Source organism: Carassius gibelio, chromosome A19 (genome assembly GCF_023724105.1).
Source record: "Carassius gibelio isolate Cgi1373 ecotype wild population from Czech Republic chromosome A19, carGib1.2-hapl.c, whole genome shotgun sequence".
Lineage (NCBI taxonomy): Eukaryota > Metazoa > Chordata > Actinopteri > Cypriniformes > Cyprinidae > Carassius > Carassius gibelio.
In genome coordinates, this window is record NC_068389.1 from 21,598,843 (window position 1) to 21,623,564 (window position 24,722).

Genomic DNA, 24,722 nt, shown 5'->3' on the forward strand with positions numbered 1-24,722 from the left:
TATCAGGCTTACATATTTGCTGATTTATTAATAGTACTATGAACATTTAGTGACTGCTAATACCTGAATTCAGTATATTGAAATGATTCACTCACGTACCACAAGTGTCTAAAATCATTGACTGATTGTTTACCACATAAGGACTATTTAAGTGTTACCTTTTCCAAAGCCACTGAAGTTGTGTAGGTCGTTATTGCTTCATAATAGTCTAACTTTTAACTTCTGTTATTGGAGATCAGACTGAACTGGGATTTATTGAGATACTTGGAGGGACTGTTGAACTGAAGTTAATCACATATTTTTCAAACAGCATCCTATCAGAGAAAGTTGTTTATTTCTCCAAATGTTAAATTCTAGTCTTAACAGCAGAGCATAAATTATTGGCAAATGAAAATGCGCTGGATTGTTCATATAAATTTCTCTTAAAGGGTTTTATCGGTTTGTCTTATTTAATCTCTCAAAAATACTCAAATACTTGGAGAAGCATTTAGTGTTATTTATTAATTTATTAATAGTTTACATTTAAGTTAAAAAAAAAATCATCCAAATTATAATAAATTAAATGTCTTAATTATTTCAGTTTAACATTTCAATCTGTCTGTTTTTCATCTGGTATTTATATTTTCCTTTACCTTTATTTAAATTACAATAATAACAATAAAACAAAATAACAATAAAAAGATTTGTTTTAGTTATGCTGTTGAAGATGTGTTTGGTTCGTATAATTACTATGCCACTCTTTGCTGTTTATATACTACCATTAGGTAACGACTTAATTTTGCATGTCGGAGGAACCTGTTGTGTTGCTAATTAATGACAGTTAAGAGAAGGTGGTTACTAATCAGCTGGACTTAATTTAAAATGAAAGCTAAATATATTTGGAATGATCTTTTTTACTAAATATTCCTGCATTCATTAAAGCGGATCTGATGTGGTGGAGTATACTTTTGTGCACTATAGCTCATGCATAAAACTAAAGCAGTCATTTCAGTTCGTCTTTGCAGTCATGATTGATACATTTGAATAACTGAGCTCTTACAAATATTGGTCTGAATTATGAAGGCTTATGCTTAGAACTTTTTTTTTTTTTACAAGATTTTTCCAGTCTCATGAGATTTCATAATATTCTCAAATCCCATCCGTTAACCAAGCAATCTGCTTTAAAAGCATCTCTGCACTGATGGAGAGCTGGTGAGTAGCATCCACTCTTAGAATTAAAAAAATGACAAAACAATGTGAAACAGTGCTTTTGAAACTACGCTTTCTTTCGTTTGATAATTAACACATTCGAACAAAATATTAATTACAAGGCCATATATTATGTCGGAAATTTATGACATCCCGGTACACCTTTAACCTATACATATACACCAACCATAACTCACTACGCACGGAAGCTGTCAAACACTGCGAGTAGATTGACAGCTTCTCTTGTCCAATGAGAGAACAGCACTGATGGCTTTTGCCTAATGGCGTCTCAGTGGGCGGGGCCACGATCCTCCAGCGCACAAGCGGAGGAGGTGTTCCTGGCGGCCATCTTTGATGCGAGGAGTGATTGTTTGGCGAATAGAAATAATAGGAAATAAAAATATAGCGTGGAAAGTTGGGGAATTGTGGTGGAACTGAAGGGGATATTAAGAGGCAGAGAGAAACTCAGGAAAACCAGGTAAAATATCTTCGCAGCGTGGGAGCGTCACTCCAATTACGTGCTGTTTTTTTTCTTTACTTACTCTTTCCAATTTGTATCCCAGCCAAAAAAGCTCGAGCCGGTCGGGTCGCCTTCACTACTGGCTCGAGCGCTGCTTGCTGGAATTAAGCTTTCTGATTCCTCTGAAGTGTTAATATTACCGCACCAGTGTCTCAGCATGTAGAAAAAGTACAGTGCATGCAAATTAAGTTGGGTAGGAGAATATAAAAGAAGCCACATACATGGAAAGACAGTGGTAGTCTCTGGTTTCATATTCCTGAAATAGTATTTATTATAACCCAGTTTTCTCTAAATGAATTTTATCACCAGGACTGTGTGCTATGAGTTTTTCTTTTTAGTTTTACTCTAAACTGATGGAGGCTCTCGAGCTGCTGTGTTTGCCCGCGCTACATTGTTGCGAGAACTCGAATGGATGCGCGCGACTGTGCGTCAGATAATTTTGATTGACGTGCTGCTGTCATCCTGACTGTTTATATTTTATGATGAAATTAATTGCTATTTTAGATGCTCTATTAGCTTTCTGCTTTAGTCACACATGTATTAACTAGTCATTATTGAAGTGCATGGATGCGTGAAATCGTGTCTTCGTTGTGAAAAATGAGGCTGATGCATCTTGCTCAGGTGTGTGTGGACGCTGTTGTCACAATTCTGTCTGATAAAATGGTTAGTTGATATCTGCGGTTTCATTATTCAATTTGACACTGTTGTCTTATTTGTTATACCTCTTCAAATGTGTATTTGCTTTATATTGCAAGTTTTCACTGACCAGGGTCAGGTTAAGTCAAAAGGCCATTTGTCGACAATTTAATCCATCTCTATATGCATTGTATCTAGTCTTAGCTTTGACAATGCAGAACCAGAGAAGTTTGTGTGTGTGTGATAGTCCTTTAAAAGTGCCTGAAGAGGCTGTTTAATCATTTATAAAAAAAAAAAGCAGGTTCCAAAGTATGCTTGTTGTGATGTGCTTCTTGCTTGTTTATTCACTGAAGAAACATAGACAACCTTCATCTAAAACTCCAGGTCTCACAATCCCTGTCAGATCATCCAGGATGTAGTTTTTTTTTTTTCTTCATTGGAACAGATTTGGAGAAATTTAGCATTGCATCACTTGATAACCAATGGATCCTCTTCCGTGAATGGGTGCCGTCAGAATGATAGTACAATATAATATAAAATATGAGTCCTCCATCCATAATATTGCTTTCTCCAGTGAAAAGTAATCTTGTCTGACACCTGGAGATAAATCCAATCAAGCAGCGTTTATAAGCAAAAATAGTCTGGCATTCTGAACTGAATTATTCCTTTAACAAGCAATTCTTGCGAACTTTCATTGAGCAACACTCTTGAGCTTTCTGAATCTAATAAATATGGATAACATGTCTGTATCAATTCAAGTCTCTACTATGTGGGATGTGCAAAGTATAGATTAATACATTAGCTAAATTTAGACTGAGATAGCACATCTTTGTTTCACATTGGTGTGCTTGTGTCCATCCCAACAAGTAATTTAAGCATACAAATACATTTGACTAGACATCCCTGTCTGCACATGATTGGTATTTGATGCTGATAAACAAATGATTACTATATTTATTTACTTGATACATATGTAATGGGATGATCTAACCTCAGTGATTTAGATATGGTTTATTATGGTGACTTCTGAAGACATTTTTGTAAAATTATGCCCAGCTTTTCTGTATAATAAGTGCTTATCCATTGTAGATAATCAGAACTGGCAAATTGCCCTTTGTGTTGGAGGTATTTTCATTAAAATGAGTAACCTGTGTAGCACATTTTAATTGAATGCTTTTTGGATGATGTAGATGAAAAGGTGGAGTGTGTAATTTTATTCAGTGTTAAAATAGTTGTTCTTATTCCAGTTTAATGTAAGGAAACAACTCGTAATTGTAAGCTGTTTGTATGTGATTTCAAAAACTCTGGCTCTGTAGTGCTATAAAATTGTCTTCAATACAATGGAGTTGTTTTCTTTGCATAGGCTTCCACACTATTTTCATCTATTTATTTTACTATTGTTTTTCTATAATGGTCAAATCTGTTTCAGAAACCAGTACCGCTAAATGGCAGATAAAAACAAAATGAGGTTTATTGGCATGTGGATTAAGTATGGGCGAGTGGGGTGTGTTGAGCCAGTTTTTAATGATGGTATCTTTTAAAGTGAGCACATGACAGTAATGTGTGCAATTAAAATATTTCAGGATGTGATGCATGCTTGGGAATAATCACTTCGGATCTAAAATAAACAGGTTTCAAAATATAACTTTGCAAAAAAAAAAAAAAAAAGGTCTCTTTGCTCAACTTACCCCCAGTGAGGGCGGGGTAAATCGGGCCAAGAGAGTAGATAAGTTGAGCCACATGGGGTTAAAATTTGTGATTTTAATTATGCTGAAGTACAACATTTTCACCTTAAGCTATATTTAAGAAAGAAATTTAATAAATGATTCTTAAAATCTGTGTGTGATGGGCCGGACATCCATCCAGGGTGTTTCCTGGAGGATCAAGCAGTTTGGAAAATGGGATGGATGGATGACTTCAAATATTTATTTAAAGATTGGCATTTTTTTAAATGATTAAATTCAGAACAAAATAAAGTTAAAGTTTATAGTTCAAAACACTGACAGGAATTGACAGTTCAGAACCAGGCTAATACTCGACTTCTATAAAAGTTGGAGGGAAAGAGAATTTCATAAAAGCTTCAGTGGCCAATTTTCTTCAAGGCTTATTAAAAAAAAATCTGAACAATACTAGATTCAAAACCAACAAAAATGTTGGTCTGAAATTGATGAACTGTAATGTAGAATTGCAGTAAAATAATACTTTATTTTACCAATACTTTCATAGGAAGGGGTGAACCACTGGCTCAACTTACCCCATGACTTTTGACTCAAATTATCCCACTCCTACCGTTTTAACAAACTTGTATCATCCAGCAGTTTAGAGATAACATTACGCTACATTGCTATAACCTCATAACTTCCGAAAGCACAAACATGTGACTCATGTTATTATTATTTTTTTTAAATGTCTATAATTGTTCAGAATCGAAAAGCAGGAGTCCTTGAACATTAAAAAAATAAAAATCACTTTGAACAGCTTTTTTTCTAACTTTAATGTTGCTGCCAGTTAATCCATGAGCCTCTCTCCATTACAGTAAAATGGATAACTCCTCAAATATGTGTGGTAATCACCAATTTTGTTTATGGTTGCTTAGAAACTATAGTGAAAAATAGTTTTTTTATTATTATGATCTTTTTTATATTTTTATTCATCCCTATAGCAATCACAAGAGCTTTTTTTGTGAGTTTGCAATGACGTCACCTTGTCGTTATAATAATTATGCTAATAGTTCAGAGGGGAAAACATGCAATTATAAAATAGACCATCAGTCTAAGAGTCATGTTCTTTTTTTGGACCTTTTGCATTGAAGCACATTATAATGGCAGTCTTGTTCCAGTCATTTGTAAAGGTTTTTGCAAGTTGATTTCATACAAGCACAACAATGGTGCTAATTTTCTCCCCAATCTTTTTCAGTAGAAGGCATGAAGAAAACATCATAGTCAAGGAGTCATGGCTGATAAAAGAAAACTTCAAGGTATATGATAATGGGGCTTTTTTTTCTGGGCCATATCTGTTTATCTCAATTCTGATTGGTTTGAGCAGAATGCTACGTGATTCGCTTATCTGCTGTATCAAAGCATGTGTGCATCTGTTTCTCTGAGAATATGGCCTGGTCTCACCTCATCCCATCATGTACCTAAAGTTTGCTCCTCTCTCCTCAGGTGAAATAGACAGATGTTTGAAAAAAGTTGCAGAAGGGGTAGAGCAATTCGAGGACATTTGGAAAAAGGTAAAAAAAAAAAAACTACTGCATCAGCTATTTGTGTAAAGCATGTCTCATGTATTCATGTCACATAAGCAAATCCAAAATGGAACAAATGCTGAAAAATGAGAGTTCACACAAAAATATTAAGCAGCACAACTGATTTCTTAATTATTACTTAATAGTATTTTACTTTTTTTTTTTTTCCTTTTTTTTTTTTTTTTTTTTTTTTACTCCGTCAAATAAATGCAGCCTTGGTAAGCATAAGAGATTCCCTTTTAAAAACAATTAAAATCCAACCCCAAGCTTCTGAACAGTAGTGTGAAATATATAAACATTTTGTCAAATAGCAAATATAGAATAATAATTCTGTGCTTGCATTAAAAGCGCATCCATGGGGCCACCTTTAAACAACTGCGGAGTGTGGCAACATCACACAGCAAAGCAGATTTGCAAACTAATACACACCCACCACAACTGCTCAGCTGTTGCATTAAACCACAGCACAAAAGTGTGAGTCCCTCTCCCATGATGAGCAAATGTAATCCACGAAGACAATATCAGACGTTTTTGAATATGAACTTCATTTTATCATCTGCTTAATTTTATTGTGCAGCTTTTTCATTTATTTTTGATCTGCTGTTTAGGGATGTGATTGAATTGAATTTTCAGCAGCCATTACTCAAGTCTTGATGATATGCTGATTTGGTGCTTAAGAAACATTTCTTATAAAACCGTTGTGCTGCTTAATATTTATGTGGATACTGTGATGCATTCTCTCCAGAATTCTTTCAGTTAAGAAAGAACAAACAAAACTGAATTATTATTATTTTTGTATAGAAATGACGATTTAAAAAGCAATTTATTTTACCTTTGATGCACCAGTTTAATGCATCCATGCTGAATAAAAGTAGTATTTTATAAAAAAAAAAAAAAAAAAAACTTTCTGACCTCCGATTTGAGTGGTAGTTCTGAACAGTGATGTATTTTGAAAAAATAAACGACATTAGACCAATACTTTTTATGTGCTATATATTTAAGCTTGTTGCCCGTGAATTATGTGATATAATATTTTTTTCTTTCTTTCAGCTCTATAGTGCAGCCAATGCCAACCAAAAGGAGAAATATGAATCTGACCTCAAGAAAGAGATAAAAAAATTACAGGTGAGAATTTTCTGTTGATCACAAACTAAATCAGGGGCATAGCTTGTTGCATCACAATAGCTTATGATGCAACAAAGCTGCATTTTGGCAGATAGTAACCTATAGTATTTAATGCATTCCTGTTGCATGGTGCGAATGGATAACGTACAACAACTGCAGATAAATCTGGACCTTACCAAAATAAAGTCAGAATATAAACTGCTTAATCGGCCATTTTCAATAATATTTACTGTGTTGTGAAGTCTTGGTGTGCCTGCTTATTGTGCATTGAACTACAGATAGCCATTTTAAAGCAGTGGGTGACTAATTGACTCCATAATTTGTAATTAATAAAAGCCTACTTTGTTGACAATGTTTATAGTTCATTATTTTCAACATGTTAATAGCTGGAGCAGCGAAAATGGACAGCGCAAGTAATTTATGTGACATGACAACCTCGCATGCTTGCTGATGCTTAGTGTGAATTTGTCGGTTTACTATAGAGGAGCTAAAATGTATTTTAAAGTGTGACTGACCAAATCGACTGGCTTTGTTTGCCTCCCCACCAAGCTAGGTCTATGAACTGAATACACTTTTTGGCCATAGCTGAACCAATTTTATTTTTTAATACATTGGCCTTTTCACTGCTCAAGATGTGTTTGTCTTTACTGGTAACAATCAGGACAAGCGCTATCATCGCTGCAGGTCATGTATGAGCGTGTCCACTGTGGCTGCACAGGATGAGTCTGGCATGCTTGATTTCAAGCGTCCATCTCAATTTTCTTTCATTCTTCGTTTCTACATGATTTTGTTTCTGTCTGCGTTGGTTCTGCAGCGTCTCCGTGACCAGATTAAGACATGGGTCGCCTCCAGTGAGATCAAAGACAAAAGACAGCTAGTAGAGAATCGCAAACTCATTGAGACTGTGAGTAGATGTCCGTTTTAATTTAACAAAGATACCTGATACTAATATATATAATGCTGGATGTAATATGCTTTGAACATCTTGTTCATTTTTTTTTTTTTTTTTATTAATTATATTAGTAATGCTTTCAGCAAGTTGAGACCTTTGAGATGTGGGGATATATTTTTGGGAACATATGCATAAATCACTGTAAGATTAAGATAATGTAATCCAGAAATACTAAATCTGAATTTGATACTTTTGAATCTGATTTTATGATGCTATTTTTCTTTTTTCACAGCAAATGGAGCGGTTTAAGATTGTGGAACGGGAGACCAAAACGAAAGCGTACTCTAAAGAAGGACTCGGCCTCGCTCAGAAAGTGGATCCTGCACAGAAAGAGAAAGAAGAGGTCGGCCAGTGGCTAACGGTAAGAATCGCAGTGTGAAGCACGGTGTTTAAAATCAATGTGAATTGTTCTTAATCCATCTGGCATCCATAATTTGGAAAAAGTAGGATCTGGCTTGGTTTTATCCAATTATTTTTCTTCTTTGATTTATCGTTGTGTAATAGTCCATTCACATTAAGACAAGACATGTGCATTATGAAATTAAGTAGGATTTGTTTTGATTTCATGTCCACTTTCTGCCGTTCTAGGAAGGAGTCACATCTTAATTCAATATGATAAAACATTAGGCTCAATTTATGTGTCAAATGCCTTGTTTTTAATGTAGATGATGATAGTAGGCTGTCAGGGGAGTAGTGAAAAAAAAGAGCAGCTGAACTCCCACTTCTTATAGTGGTTCAGGAATCGAAGCAAAAGCAGATATCGTGATCACATTTTTTGTTGGCAATGAAGTGGATGCATTTGACATTTGTTTTTCCATGAAGATGATTAAACAAGAAATCATGTGTATCTATTTATTAATGCTACAGTCTGCATCTTTTCTGTCCGTTTCTAGTTTAATAAGAAATTATTTCAGCAATATGTTAAAAGTTCTGAACTATGATGAAAATGGCTTGAAATTGAACCTGTTGCGAAATCTGTGTCTGGAAATCAGCCTCAAGTGAAATTCAAATGACGCTATTTTGACCCATGAAAATGTGTCCATCAGTGGGAAATGTGGCCATACCAAGTCATTTTCCATCATTCTTTTAGTTTGCTCAATCTATGAAAAGCAGTTGCAGCGCCTGACTCAGCATGATGTTACTGAGAGCTTTCTGGAATGCATTTGGCGAAAGACATGCTCATCTTGACTGTTGCTTTGTTCACATTACTTACTAATGTCACCTACTTCTGCTTTGTTCCTTGGTTCCCCTAGAACATGATAGACACGTTAAACATGCAAGTGGACCAGTTTGAGAGCGAGGTTGAATCCCTTTCTGTCCAGACCAAGAAGAAGAAAGGAGACAAAGAGGTCAGTTACATTTGCTCCATTATTCTCGTCCTTTTCATCTTTTTAAAATGCAAATGTTTTATATGGGATAGTCTAGTAGTATAATAGTTAAAGAACTGGGCTGGAAACGAAGAGGTTGGTCCAAACTAGCATTTTTCATGAATGAGTCCTTTTTTGTCCCTTTAAACAAGATCAATTAAGTATCAACTAAGTGAGCCATTCATTAGTCGTTATTGATGCTAAGAATCAGAATCACGTTTATTGCCAAGTTTGTATACATGTACGAGGAACTTGTCTTGGTAAATTGGTGCTTGACAAAGACAACAGAAAAACGTGAATAAATAATAGAACCATGAGATGAACAACTTTAAAATAAGACCACTCAAAGCTATACAATAAGAGCATATTGTGTCTGTGTGTTATATATATATATATATATATATATATATATATATATCTCTAAAACAAAATAAACATTCTAAACATTAACTCTATATTTGTGCGAATATGTAAAGTTGGGCAGTTCAGATGTTTACAGTTGAAACTTAAATTGTACATTTCTGAACACACTGTTAAATGTGCATCGAGGGAATCTTACAGTCTGGGATGTGAGAACATGGTCAGCAGTTACACTCTTTCTGTTATGTCCCCGATATACTTTAAATGAAGTTCGTTTTCGTTCTTCGTTTGGGGGGAAAAAAGAAGTTTGAAAAGGCTGAGTGATGGTATACAGTTTCTAAACTTTCCAACACCCCTGCACTGCTGGAGATGGGGTGTAGATTAATGTAAAAGTCCTAGACGCGTATTCCCTAAACACAGCAACGATGAAGTGTAGGCAATCTAGGTGTGAGATGGGCTCCTATGGTCAGAATATTATATTTCATGATTTACTTTTGATTTAAAAACAAGGTTTTATAATTGTATATTCGTTTGGCATTTCATTTATTGTATACCCTTTAAATTCGCTTTTTGAAAGAAGAAAAGCAGCAGCAGTATGTTGTAACATTTATTTGAAATGCGTATTTGGTACTTGCTACCTTATCTTTAGTCTTTCTTTTCACGGCTTTGGAAAACTTGTCTCCGATGTTTCTGTGTCGCTTTTTGCATCTCTGTGTCATCGACACCTAAGCTTCGTTCCAATTTCTTTCTAGGTATTAAAATAATGCGCGAGCGATCGTACAGGTGCGGATATATTTGTGCCAGCTCAGCTATTCAACACTCCAGTGTATTCAGGAGATGTTGTTCTATGCTCGGACCTCCGTAGAATGAGAAATTAACCTGGGGGAAAAAAATCACGCCTCGAAGGCGGAGTTTCAGAACACGCCCACCGATTGCATAACCACCACAGACCAATGGAAGCTCAAAGGTGTTTAGGAGCCAAAACTAACTCCCCCAGAAAGTTTGCGTTGGTAAGCTTTTTCGAACTGCTGAAACAAACTTCATTTCGGCCTGATTTTGTTAGAAATTACGTCATATCAGTTCATTCTTCGATTCTGTTTGAAGTATGTCGGGGCCTTTTTAAAAGACTGCTCATACACATTGGTAGGTCCTTTTTTAGAGTTCTATTTTTCTCATGCTGTGCCCTTAGAAGCAGGATCGGATCGAGGAACTGAAACGAATGATCGAGAGGCACCGGTATCACATCCGCATGCTGGAAACCATCCTTAGAATGCTGGACAATGACTCTGTACAAGTGGATGCCATCCGCAAGATTAAAGATGACGTGGAGTACTACCTTGATTCCTCTCAGGATCCTGACTTTGAGGAGAATGAGTTTATCTATGATGACATTGAATTGGAGGATTTGCGTAAGTATTTGGTGCATATGTGAGTTCTGTGTTTTGTTTTCAATCATAACTTTTTTTTTTTTTTATTAAATTTTTTACGCCTTTTATTCCTTTTTGTAGCCCTGCCACTAGTTGCCACATCTCCATCAGGTCACGCAGAGGATGAGCTCTTCCAGCACTCCAGTTCTACACCAACCTCCACAACGTCTTCATCTCCCATACCTCCCTCTCCGGCTACTTGCACTACGGTGAGCATCTCCTCCTTACTGACAGACCCAAAGTTTAATCCACAATATCACAGCTTGGGATGCACAACAAGCAAGTATAAAAATGAAAATCCGTTTTTCATACTGATCATCATAACCTTGTGATGCCTAAAATTCACTTGTAGTAGTTCACTAATCTTTAAAAATGCTAATAAATTTATAATACTGTTAAATATTACTATATCTTTTTTTTTTTTTTTTTTTTGTAAATATAACAATTTTAAACTTGACTTTTCACACTGATCATTACCTGATCATTACAATGTTGTGATGCTTAAATTCACTTGTAGCAATTAAATAGGGGTGCTCCGATCACGATCGGCCGATCGTTAATGCGCATCTCATCAGTAAAGCCGGTTTTCTAATCAGCAGTTAATTCCATCAGGTGCGTGATTTCACATAGAGCAGCTGTTACTACACAGAGCCGTTGTTAACTGAGAAGATGCGCCAAAAAACGCTGAAAATTAACGTGATTTGCGCATCTTCTCTATTAACAACGGCTCTGTGTAGTAACAGCTTGCTCTATGTGAAATCACGCACCTGATGGAATTAACAGCTGATTAGAAAACCGGCTTTACTGTTGAGATGCGCATAACTGATCGTGATCGGAGCACCCCTACAATTAAAACTTTATTTCTTTGAATTTCATTGAGACTGTTGTAGATGTGGTTGGATATGAATATAGTTAAAAAGCAATTCAGTGATTTTTGTTTTGGTTTGCTTTTATTTTATGTCATGTTCTCTTCTCTTCATTTCTGCTAATGAGAATTTGGAAGATGATAAGAAAAGAGGTCGTTCAACAGACAGTGAAATCAGCCAGGTGAGAAAAGCAACCACAGATCACTTTTATTATAATCATTTTGGGCTGACTGACAAATCCTATTGTTTTGTTGCAGTCACCTGTCAAGAATGGAAATCCATCTTCATCTCTATCCTCCTCTTCCTCATTGTCGTCTTCATCGTCAGGAATCTCTTCAAACTCTTTGATCTCCATGGCGACTGCTGCCAGCAGCATAAGCTCGGCAGCAGGGAGCAGCAGCCTCTTGGGTAACATGGGCGTCTCTCTCCAGAACTCTGGCAGCTATAGTTCAGCAACACAGCAACAAACACAGCAATCCCAACAAACGCACCAGCCCAAAAACTCTGCCTCCTCCAACAACAGTACCTTACTCCCAACACCCACCTCCACGTCGCCGCCCAACACCAGCACACCGGGCCCCCTGACACCCAGCTCGCAGAGCCAACCTTCACTGGGAACGGGTCTTTCCTCCAGTCTAGGACTTGGGAAGGGTACATCAGTGACTAGTGGCACAAACCAGATGCCCGGGCTGGTCCTTTCAGGGATGCCGGCATCCTTGAACAGCATGACTGGGTTTTTGAGCGGCTCCACAACGGCACCTTATGCACAAGCTGCTGCCGCAGGTTGCATGGGCAGCGGGCTGTCGGGGTCGATTGGAACGAATATAAGCAGTACAAACTCCAGTGGAGTCGTATCCTCAGTGGGGACTAACGGAAGTCTAGGCTCCACAAGCCTCTTGGGCTCAGGGCCTGGTGTTTTGAGTCTTGGGTCCACACAGTCCACTGTGGAGCCTTTACCTTTGGTGGCTCCCAGCTCTGTGGGAGGCGCACTGACCTCAGGGAGCAATGTGGGAGTTATCGGAAGCAACGGAGGAACCTCTGGGACAGGAAACGCAGCAGGAAGTGCTGCGCTACCAAGGCCACCTAGTGGGCCAAAACAAAACGGTGGTACAAGTGAGTGCGGTATAACTGTCTAAGCAGGAAAAGTGTTTTCTGCAGGTCTTTAAAAGTCTTAATTTTCCGTTACACAAATTAAATCTTAAATCTTAAGCTTAAATCTATGCAGAAATTCTAAAATTCATACAGTCATGCAATTAAATGTTGCATGCATTGCAAAACAAATCATATATTGCATATCATCAAAAGTCTTTTCTTGTTTTTTTTTGCCTCATTTTCCAGTACAAATATCTAACATCCCTAAAATTAAGTAAATTCAAATCAAATATCTTCCAATGGGGTATGAAAATTTTTCATGTTTTCCATTTGAATTGAGCTTTTCTTATTCTAATCATGAACTCAAAATGAATTAAAAAATAATGGCGATTGGTTTAAAGTTGTATTTCTAAACAGTGAAGTCTCTAATACAACTCATTTTGTTCTCTATAGACATTTACATTTAGCGAGCATACTGCGTTTTGATTTATTCCTTACTTTTTTTACTTACAAAGGCCTTTAAAGTCTTAATTTTATCTTCATAAAGCCTGCAGAAACACTGAATAAATTTGCTCTAAAACAAAATTATAAGAAGTAGGGGTGTGTGATAAATATCATCTATGATAATATTGTAATTGTTTTTCAAATGCGCATATCGTTCAAACAAAAAAACACCCAGGCAATGTATGCATAAACTACATGATATTGTGCCAGCACATTTTGAGTTCACTCTTTCACTGCTTGATTTAGTCTATAAAAATACATTTTAGATGTCCCACAAAATTCAAAATGGGGGCAAAAATGCCCCCATATGGTTTTTATATGCCTATTTATATCATCTAATATAGTTAATATCACACAATGAGTGATGTTCACTAAACAAAAAGTTAATATTAAAGTGATTTACATTTTAGACCCAGAAGTTCTTGTTTTTGCTGCTTTTCAATAATGAAGATTCTAAACCAAGCCACAGCAGAAGTGTTTTGCACCTCTGAGCAACACAGGACCGTGTTTCATTACTGAATCAATCAGCTGTTTGAACAAATTGGTTGAATGAATGACTCGGTGACTCACTCATGCATTTTTTTTTTTATTTTGTTTATTTATTTTTTTTTTTTTTTACCACAAAACATTTAAAGGTGAAGTGCCTTGATAAACGCAGCATTATTCTATGTGTTGACGTAATTCCAACTGTAACTGGAAGAAATATCAAGCGAGCAGCTCCGCCTCCTTTTTAATTGGCCAATAGCGTGTTCAATAGTTTTGTTCATATCACAGTTCGGGCCAGAACCTTTTGAGCTCAGCAAAGCCACATTTGACAGCGTATAACAGCCACAGTCTAATAGATTACCCTTATAGATTCAGTATGAAACTGTTACTAAAATCCTCCTAATCTCATCCATATCGCTATTAAAATATAGCCTTCTGTGTACATTTTGTGGTCTGCACTGATTCACGTGTATGATCCGCTCTGTGCTATCATGTCACTGCATACAGCGCAAATCCAGACTTCTGGTGAGGGACTGGAAGTTTTTAATCCTGTATATGCAATATTTTTTTTGTCATTATCACACACCCCTAATAAGACAATGAAATTGTATAAAAAAAAAGTATATGCTTTATTCACATTTTTACTTCAATATTCATGCCTTTTCTAGGTTATAGTGCTGTGGTAGCAGACAGCACATCAGACTCCGCCCTCAACAGTGCAAGCCAATCACAGAACAGCCAATCCTCATCCTTAAATTCCTCAACAAATCAGCTGTGAGTACTGCTCACTTACAACACCTTAGCAACCACAAAGCAACACCCTGTCAACCACCTATAACAGTGATCCTCAAATCTGGACCTCGAGATCCACTTTCCTGCAGAGTTTAGCTCTAACCCTAATTAAACACACCTGAGCATGCTAATCAGTGCCAATTAATGTCTTTGGGATCATTAGAGAATCCCAGACAGGTGACTTTGATCAGGGTTGGAGCTAAACACTGCAGTGCATTGGACCTCCAGGGAAAGATTTGAGGAAGGGGGACCTTGTGAAAAGTTTTCATGAGGTTTAAAAGACAATTAAAGGGATAGTTATACAATTCTGTTAATTACTCTCCCTTATGATTTTTCAAATTCATAAGACCTCCGTTCTTCTTTGGAACACGCATTAAGAGATTTTTGATGAAATCCGAGAGCTTTCTGACCCTGCATAGACCGCAGTGCAACTGATTTTTATGGCCCAGAAAGGTACATCTTTAAAATAGTCCATGTGACATCAGTGGTTCATCCGTAATGTTATGAAGCCACGAGAAAAAAATTTGTGTGCAAAGAAAACAAAAATGATGTCTTTCATTTAAAGATTTTTTTATTTTTTCCTAATCTGGTTCAGTCTCCGCTGGCATTCACAAGAGTACTACGGTACATACGTGAGAATTCCTCTGCTTGTAAGCCAGGCACAGCGGATATGTGTTCTACATCAGAACGCTGGCTCCTGCGTCCGCAACATCACACACATTCATCCGGTTACTTTCATGAATAGCGGATGTCCCTAACTATCCCTTTAATATTCACTACTGGTAATATTGTTGATTTAAACTGTGTTGCCACTACTGGATGAAAACCAATTTTGAGCTGAATTGAGCTGGATAATGATACTGTTGCCTAACGTTAAAGCTTATTTTTCTGTTTGTTAATGTGAAGCTTGAAACGATCTGTTGTGTGTGTGTGTGTGTGTGTGTGTGTATATATATATGTATATATGTGTGTATATATATATATATATATATATATATATATATATGTGTATATATATGTATGTATATATATGTATATGTGTATGTACTTTCCTGAAAAAAAAAAAAAACATCTGAATTGCTAATTTATGTTCTTCCTTATTAAAATGATTTTCTAAATGTTCTTCTCCCTCCTGTCAAAACAGTAATGACAGTGGGTCCAGTCTTCTAGGGTCGATGACACTGCCGCCCAGCTCGCCCTCACCGTCATATAGTGAGAGTAAAGCAGGCAGTTGCAGCCTGATGAATGGCCCGCACTCATACACACAGGCTGCCGACACCAAGGTCAGTCACGTAATGTTTGCGCATACGCACTCAGCACATTTTGTGTCATTACATTACATCACACTACACCTGTTTGATGAGTGGGTGCACATCTGAAGGCAAAGTCTACATTGCTGTTGCCTGATCGTGCCCTGCAAATTGTCCAAACTGAGATGAGATGGGAACAGGCAGAGAAATTAACCCTTGAATTATTGCACACCTCGTAAACACTACGTGAAATTGTTTTTTTTTTTATTATATATACTTAGCCTTTTTTTTTTTTTTTGTAAGAATGCATTATAATTATCAAATGTGACAGTAAAAACTTTTATAAAGCTACAAAAATGTCTAAATGTGATTTTAAATACTGAATAAGAAAATGAGGTTTCCTGAGCAGCAAATCAGCATATTGAAATGATTTCTGAAGGATCATGTGACCATGAAGAAGACTGGAGTAATTGCTACAAAAATTCAGCTTTGCCATTACAGGAATAAATTACAGTTCGTAATGTATTACAACATATTACTTTTTATTGTTGATCAAAGAAATGCAGCTTTGGTGAGCATAAGTCACCATGTAGTGTTGTTGTGTGTTTTCTTTTGTTTTTTATAAATCTTGCAAATCCTTTATTGATGAGTGTACATATCATAAATTAATCCCATTTATAATTCATAAAATGTGAGATGGATCTATATCTAGAAAATTTAGAAGCAATAATCAATTTATTTTTTATTTTTATTTATTTTTTTACTCTCTCCAGCTTCAGGAGCCTCCGAGCTCTTTAAAGTCGATGGCAGAGAGGGTTGCTCAGGGCTCAGGGTTAGAAGGGGAGCTTTCTGCACTACATATCTCAAGTGGTAAGTATCAACAAGTTCTCATTATTTTCAGCTTATCTTGCACTATTCTCTGTTGTTGGCTGCATTCTTTCTTTCATCCTCTTCTAGATCTGTTTCCCAGCTCCACAGCCCCTTCAGGCACTCCTGCAGCTCCTCAGTCTGCTCTGTCGGAGGTGAGCATCCCCCCGTCATTGGGTGTGTGTCCACTGGGCCCCGTCCCCTTCTCCAAAGAGCAACTCTACCAGCAAGCCATGCAGGAGTCCGCCTGGATGCACATGCCTCACCCGTCCGACTCTGAGAGGATCAGGTGAGCACACACACAAACACAATTCCTTAGTGTTCACTCATTCTGGCACATGCCTCCAAGTCTGGGGAATTCCTGGAAACTTGCTCTCTGGTGTGACCATCTTTTGCATTACTTTTTCGTCATAAAAAAAAAAAAATGTATTCTAAAACATCTAATGCAATGTTATGTTTGGGCGCATTGCAGAATGAGGTGTATTTGCATTATTTTTGTGCATCTTTTCAGAATTAAAAATATTAGATAGCTAACACTTGACGTCGGTGAAACCATAAAAATTAACAATTGTGTATTTTTTTTTTTACAATAGTGGTCTCATTATAACTTTAGTTTAAAACGTTAGCAGTTAATGTTCTGCATTTCTGTTTTGAGCTGAGCATGTTGAAGAAGACCAGTGGTGATGCATTTGATTGAAGTTTTAAATCAATGGGATTCAACTCATAATTTCATAAAGAATATGCCTCGTTATTTATACAACATAACATTAATATTAAGAGTTACAGGCCATTTGCAAAAAGGACCCGAATGTACATGAACATATCTGCGGGGCTCTGAATGCTAACTCCTTTTGTGGACGCGTTCTTCATGAAACAATGTGCATAAACATGGCAGCTAAACTCTAAAAATTCTTAGCATTTTAGTATAATGGTCTTCTTATTATAATAGTATGTATATAACAGTCCCAGTCATAGTTAATAATATTCTGCTTTGTAGTTTGACCTGCTCACTCATAAATCTTTAGGTGTGGTTGGATTTATTCACGCACTTTAAAATATTAATGTGAATCTTCTTTCTTTTCAGATTCTTTCAGCTTTATCATAATAGGCTGTATATTGACTTAGTGGGAGAAAACCTGTAGTTCTATGTGAAATCAAACATTTGAGTTCCCCCATATAGTCAAAATGGCATAATCAATAACATCCCACAAATATTTGACTGTTAGATTGGTAGTCAAATCAGGCTCCTCGAATCAAAGCATCGATTCGTAGGCTATTCGAAGTCACCCCTAATCAAATATATTAACTATTTTTAACAGTTTACCGTATTTTCCGGACTAGAAGTCAAACTTTTTTTCATATTTTGGCTGGTCCTGGGACTTATAGTCAGGGGCGACTTATTTATCAACATTAATTTGAAATGAACCAAGAGAAATGAACCAATAGAAAATATTACCGTCTCCAGCCGCTAGATGGCGCTCTATGCTGCTCAGTGCTCCTATAGCCTACACTGAAGACATAGATCGCCCTCTCGCAGCTGTAGACGCTAATGTTTTCTCTTGGTGCTTGGTTCTAAATAAATGCGACTTATAGTCCAGTGCGATTTATGTTTTTTTTTTTCTCCTCATCATGACGTATTTTTGGACTGATGAGACTTATACTCAGGTGCGACTTTTAGTTCGAAAAATACTGTAATTTTGAATCGTATATTAAATTCAAATAAAAATACTGTCTCATCCTATCCTATTCCAGTTTATCGGGGTTGTTCGATCATCAACCATGTTTCAATTCAGTGTTAATTTTGACACAAAATTTTAATTTAGTTTTAGTCTTAGTCTTTTGACTATAATTCTTTTAAGTTTTAGTCAAGTTTTAGTCATCTGATTTGTTTTAATTTTAGTCTTATTTTAGTCGACTAAAATTGCTTGGTATTTTAGTCGACTAAAATAAGACTAAAATCAATAACAGATTTACTAGACAATTTTTTACTGCTGGTATAGGAAACAAACTTAACCAAAATATATAAAACACAAATTCAACTTTATTACAACACAACTGTGTCTTTATTTCAATTCAAAAGCTTTTATGCAGCAACAAACACGGTTATGATAATGTAAACAATTACTAGCTGCCAATTGACCATCAATAAAAGAAAAATAAAGTTAGGTCCAGGACCTTAAAGCTTACAGCTGAGCTGAAAAGTAAATATTTAATAAGTTGGCAGCTAGGTGGATAAAAAAAAAAAAAAGTACAAGATTTTATAAGGTATTCATTTGTCTAGCAATATTGTATGTTTTAAATACCACAATATTGCTAGATTAGTATGTATAATGATGATAGGATGTGAACAGTCACGTTTCACATGACTAATCTAGAAATATTTGTGATATTGTCAACAAGTAGAACATTATAAAATATACTAAACATTAGAATTAATCAAATGTATGTCGCATAATTTTACGTATTAGTATGGTGCTCTCATCTAACTCGAAAGAGGGGCTATTTTACAGTACTTTTCAGTTCGTAATATTTAATGCTACAACATCTATGCACAGCAGTCTTCCAATTTTGCTTAGCTCAATAAACAAAAGAACATCGTTGTGAAATTACATTTGAGAAAATGTAAGAGTGGCTCTTCTGTAAATGTCTTTTCAAATTGGTTGTGTTCTTGCCACGAATGATCGCTCCGCATCCTTTACACTTTGTTTTGTTTTGTTCGTCGTCACACGTGAAGTGAGCCCACAAGTCTCTCCCTTATTATTTCCCAGCTGTGGACATTTTGTCGCTCTTTTAGACATCACCTCTTCGAATGCTGTCTTCCCGGGAGCTCAGTCAAAAACTGAATACCTTCGCTTCACGTCTCAATAAGTCAGGCTCTGATTGGTTCTCTTCTCTCATGCAGTCTGTTCCGTTTTGCCGGTTCTTTTGTTGATTCCTCGCATCTCTCCCGTCTGCTGATTAGATTTTCGTCACATTCTATTTTCATCTCGTCCTTTATTCGTTGACGATAATGTCAATCAATGTAGTCATAGTTTTAGTCTCCATCAGTGACTTATTTTTTAGTTTTCATTTCGTTTTTGTCCCCAAAAAATATATTCATGACGAAAATAATGACGAAAATATTTAGTCAACGAAATTAACACTGTTTCAATTGTGTACTCTCTTTTGGACATACAGGCAGTACCTGATGAGGAACCCCTGCCCAGCACTGCCTTTTCACCACCAGGTGCCCCCTCCTCACTCTGACACTGTGGAGTTCTACCAGAGACTTTCTACAGAGACCCTCTTCTTCATCTTTTACTACTTGGAGGTGAGTGTGTGTGTGTGTGTGTGTGTGTTCACCGTTAACGTCCCCAGTGAAGCCTCAGTAATTGCAAACAGGTTGTTTTGTCCTTCAGTAAGCACGTATGGCTTGCATTTGATTGATAGATAGTGGTTCTATTGATCTCTGAGTGTGATTTTTCAGGATTACAGTTCCTTTTTTATTAGTGTATTTCTGGTGAATTTGTTGTTCCTTTACACCCCCTAGGGTACAAAAGCGCAGTATCTAGCAGCCAAGGCCTTGAAAAAACAGTCATGGAGGTTCCACACCAAGTACATGATGTGGTTCCAGAGGCACGAGGAGCCCAAGACCATCACTGATGAGTTTGAGCAAGTGAGCAATTTTTTTTTTTTTTTTTTTTTTTTGTAATCATATTTTGGCCACGAAGAGCTTACTTGGGAATATGCCACGATTTGTCGAGTGTCCGACCACAGTTCGTTTTGTTTTTATGTAATTAACTACTTATATTCACAAGGGATGCATTTAATGCTTTTCTTTTGAGCTTTTTTATTCCTCAAAGAATCTAGGAAAAAAAAAAAAATGTTCATGGTTTCCGCAAAAATATTAACCAGCACAACTGTTTTCAAACTTGATATATTTCTGAAGATTGTGACCCTGAATATTATTATAATATAAAAACTATTAAAATGGAAAATAATTATTGTGAGTTGCAATAATATTTCAAAATATTACTGTTTTTGATTTTTATATTTGGTCAAACAAATGCAAATAAATGGTGAGCATAAAGACTTTTCAAATACATAAAAAATAATAATAATGTAACTGATCCTAAGCTTTTAAACCGTGGTGTATATGTGAATAAAACTTGAAGTAACTTTTAATTTTGCTGAACATTTCATTATTTCTGTCTTTCTACAGGGGACCTATATTTACTTTGACTATGAGAAATGGGGCCAGAGGAAAAAGGAAGGATTTACATTTGAGTACAGGTACCTTGAAGACCGAGACCTGCAGTGACGGATGGTCAACTAGATCGGAGGACTACTGTCGACATTCCGGACACATGTACACTCTCTTTCATTCATCAGAGAGGAGACCCAGATGCACGTGCGAGGCTGTTTTATGTCCCGCTGATGCCTAATGCATCTGGAGCCCCTCCCACTCTTTACAGTCCTCCCCCCAGCGACTCTGCCCTCTCATCCAATCAGACTTAACCCCAGTAAATCACCCCTTTTTGAAGCATTTTTGCGCCACAGAAGTTGAATGTGGTCAAATAAAGCATTCAGCCTGTCAGGAGGATAACTACAAATCAGTGTGGATGAGTTATTTAGCCATGGCTGTAAGTTCTGCTATAATAATGACAACATTAAGCCAACTAATCTGAATTCTATGAGCTACAGTGGTGTTATTCAGAAAGTTATTTGTTTAAAGTAAACATAAGCAATTACATTTTTATGCACAACAGTTTTCTTCCAAAAATCTGTCCACCAAAGCTGTAACATCTGCTGTCTTCTCTTATGAAGCTTGTTTTTTGACTAGTTTACACCCTGTTAGCTCTTATCCAAGCACAGGTCTTAATACAGATAACCTTTCTAGTAAATGTTCTAAACGCTAATATTGATATTCATAATTGTTCCATCACTGGAGTCTGAATGAGTCTCTTGCACCAGTTCAAGCACACTATTATTTTGTTCATAGACAACAAACCAAGTACACATCAGTCAGTTTGCAACTCAACAAAAAAGGTTTTTTTATTTTATTTTTTTATATATATAACTCAGAAAGGGAATTAATATGGGATACATGTTCACTTATCAGAAAAATGTGCATCTCCAGCTGAATTTTTGAAAGCGACAGGTTTTGAGAGCCTCGGTAGACTTGCATGTCTTACAGATTTCACTAAACTTCAGTTTCATTTGAAAGTGGCACACCCAGTATTTGTTTGTGCTGTATACCACAGTAATAATTTTAATAAGAAGAAAATGGGGTGTTAAATACCCAACCTTATGAGATGCCCATGTACACAACCTTGTTTTTATCTTAACCTTTATCCTTCCAGAAGAGTGTGTGGAAGAGAGCAGAAATGTGAATTATATCTATATTTTTTTTCCTAACTGGAAAAGTGTTGTACAGAACATTTGTTCTCCTTCTGTTGACCCCTCCCCCTCCCCAAAGTGGTCTGGAGTAAAAAAAAAATCATGGTAAATAAAGACAAGACTGTAAAATATAAATAAAATAACTACTTTTCAAAAAGATTGTGTCTGGGTTTTCATCATCGCCGAGCATGTGTTTTGAAATTACATTGTTCTCATGAGACTGTCTCCAGAAACTTAATTTGTTGACTGCCTCATGAAGAAATTGATTATCATTTTAATTTAGTCCCGTTATAATTCAATTAGTTCCAGTCCTCGAGTGCTGTTCCAAGAGTTGATATACAGTACAACAGCACTGTTCATATCCTTATGCTTGGCTTTCTTTGCAGGGTAGAAGCAGGGCGAAGGCCGGTTTGGAGAGTCAGAGCATCTGTGTTTCTCTTGATTCATGTTGCTCATGGTTTCTCACTAGTAAGGAAATTTAGCTGAAGCAGCAACACTTAAGAGTGCAGAAGAGAAACCTCTCCCTCCACATCACAAGCTGTTCTAGACTGGCTTTCGGTCTGTGCATTTGTCAGAGAGCGACGATTCAATCTCTGGCTCCTTAAGAAAAAAGGCAAGTTGGTTAAATGTAGAAATCATTTGCATTGCGGGTTAATTACGAAACAAACTTGTAGTCAATACTCTGTATTAGCATAAAACGTTTTGTCAGTAACTTTTTATTTTTTATTTTATTATTTACATTTTTACTCAAGGATGCAATAAATTACTGTCACTTTTCATCCAAGATATTTATAATGTATATATTTTTATTTTATTTGAAGAATGCCAAAAAAATACCACAATTTCAATAAAAATATTAAGTAGTATAACCATGTTTAAAATGTATGATAATAAGAAATGTCAGTTACACTTTACAATAAGTCCATTATTTAACATTAAATAACATGAACTAAGCATTAACAATACTTCTACAGTGGTTATTAATCATAGCTAATGTTGATTTCAACATTTACTAATGCATTATTAAAATCAAAAGTTTTGTTTGTTAACATTAATTAATGCACTGTGAATTAACAAACTAACAATGAACGACTTTGTTGTCATTAACATTAACAAAGATTAATAAATACTGTAAAGATGTATTGTTCATTGTTTGTTCATGTTAGTTAAAACATCAACTAACATTAACTAATGGAACCTTATTTTAATGTTTTACCAAAGTGTCTTTCAAGACGGAATATAATTATTTCTGAAGTTTCATGTGATGCTGAAGACTGAGACTAATGGCTGCTGAAAATCAAGCTTTGCCATCGCAAGAAATAAATAACATTTAAAAAATTATTTAAATGGAAAATTAAATTGTTTATATTTCCACAATATTACTGTTTTACTGTATTTTTGAACAAATAAATGCAACCTTGACAATTCTTGAATTTTCTTGAAAATGCATCAACACAAAGATATTTTTGTAATTAATAGTATTTTGTTATTTAATACTATGACATTTGTACATTTCTTAGAGTGGCTTGGAATTCCAAGATCTTGTGAGGGCCACTGTACATTAATAGAATTCATTGTGTAAAATATGTATTGCATGCAAGTACACCAATGCATTGACATCATATCGACACTTGGCGAAACCTTGCAGTAGCATTCAGACTCTTTAGGCTTTGTGCTGCTTCATGCACCATCCTTGAACTTGTCCCACACCTGAACCTGTTTTTCACATTTTTTTTTGAGTGTGTGATTCCATGTTTTTGTGTCTGATTATTTTTGTGTGTGGCTCTGTGACGCATATGGTTTGGGCCAGCAGCTGCAGGAGTGTTTGAGTCATCTGGTTGTGTGTGAGAGGGTGTTTAACTTGTGTGTGCGAAGGCTATGAGCACTTCTGGCAGGTTCACTGCCATAAAGCGCCCACAGCGACAAGACTGACCCCTACATTGCCTCCAGCAACACAGGGAGTCATGTCATGCCCCAAATACAATCATTCGCTTTCACGTCACTGCAGATAAGAATGCTCATACCCCAATGTCCTAAAGTGTGTTGCCTTCAGACTGCTGTATCTTAATTGAGAACAATGCTGTCTCCTCCAGGAAGCCTATTAAACCATCTTGCCTTTTCCATGATGTGAGAGAACCAGTGCCAGCTTCTGAAGACTTCACATGCATACAGCCTGGCATCTCTGCTACTGCTAGAACCACGAATGAGAGAGATTAGATTTAATTACTTAGGAGGAAACATTTTTCAGTAACATATAGGTAGTAGTAGGTAACATAGATTGATAAAAACAGAATGTGAAAATGTACTATAATTTTAATTTATCATTTTAATCACCTTTTTGCAGGTAATTTAAATAGTCCTTTGTGGGGGATTTTTTTTTTTCAGGAAGTTTCTCAATTAATTTGATAAAACAAAACAAAAAAATGTTTGTAGAAAATGGTTCTAAATATATATAACGTGGCATTGCTGTCAAAGCTTTACATGTTGACTAGCTTTATGCAGTGCTTTTTTATTGTCTAGTTTTGTCTGAAGAATAGCTTGATAGTTTAATTGCAATAATAAAAATAATTACTAATGAGTAATAATAATAGTGATGAAATGTGATAATCTTTTTAATAACAATAATATTGATGACAATCAAAATATTTTTACAATATCTTTTAAATA

At 36.1% G+C, this 24,722-nt stretch overlaps 1 protein-coding gene across 3 annotated transcripts; it reads left to right on the forward strand.

The window, feature by feature from the left end:
- Positions 1 to 902: 902 nt before the first annotated feature.
- Positions 903 to 22,212, forward strand: cnot3b (CCR4-NOT transcription complex, subunit 3b). Of its 3 annotated transcripts, none has more exons than XM_052533606.1 (18): positions 903 to 1,191; positions 5,261 to 5,321; positions 5,509 to 5,576; positions 6,639 to 6,713; positions 7,528 to 7,617; positions 7,898 to 8,026; positions 8,919 to 9,014; positions 10,582 to 10,801; positions 10,901 to 11,028; positions 11,813 to 11,866; positions 11,943 to 12,798; positions 14,436 to 14,541; positions 15,704 to 15,842; positions 16,583 to 16,679; positions 16,767 to 16,965; positions 19,854 to 19,986; positions 20,206 to 20,331; positions 20,878 to 22,212. In XM_052533606.1, exons 2-18 carry the CDS (start codon positions 5,297 to 5,299, stop codon positions 20,974 to 20,976), a joined length of 2,640 nt encoding a protein of 879 aa, XP_052389566.1. In that variant the 5' UTR covers positions 903 to 1,191; positions 5,261 to 5,296; the 3' UTR covers positions 20,977 to 22,212. The 3 variants fall into 3 exon arrangements, with proteins under 3 accessions (XP_052389566.1, XP_052389565.1, XP_052389568.1); XM_052533605.1 differs by lacking the exon at positions 903 to 1,191 and adding an exon at positions 1,508 to 1,666; XM_052533608.1 differs by lacking the exon at positions 903 to 1,191 and adding an exon at positions 1,523 to 1,666 and having other exon boundaries at positions 5,264 to 5,321.
- Positions 22,213 to 24,722: the final 2,510 nt, after the last annotated feature.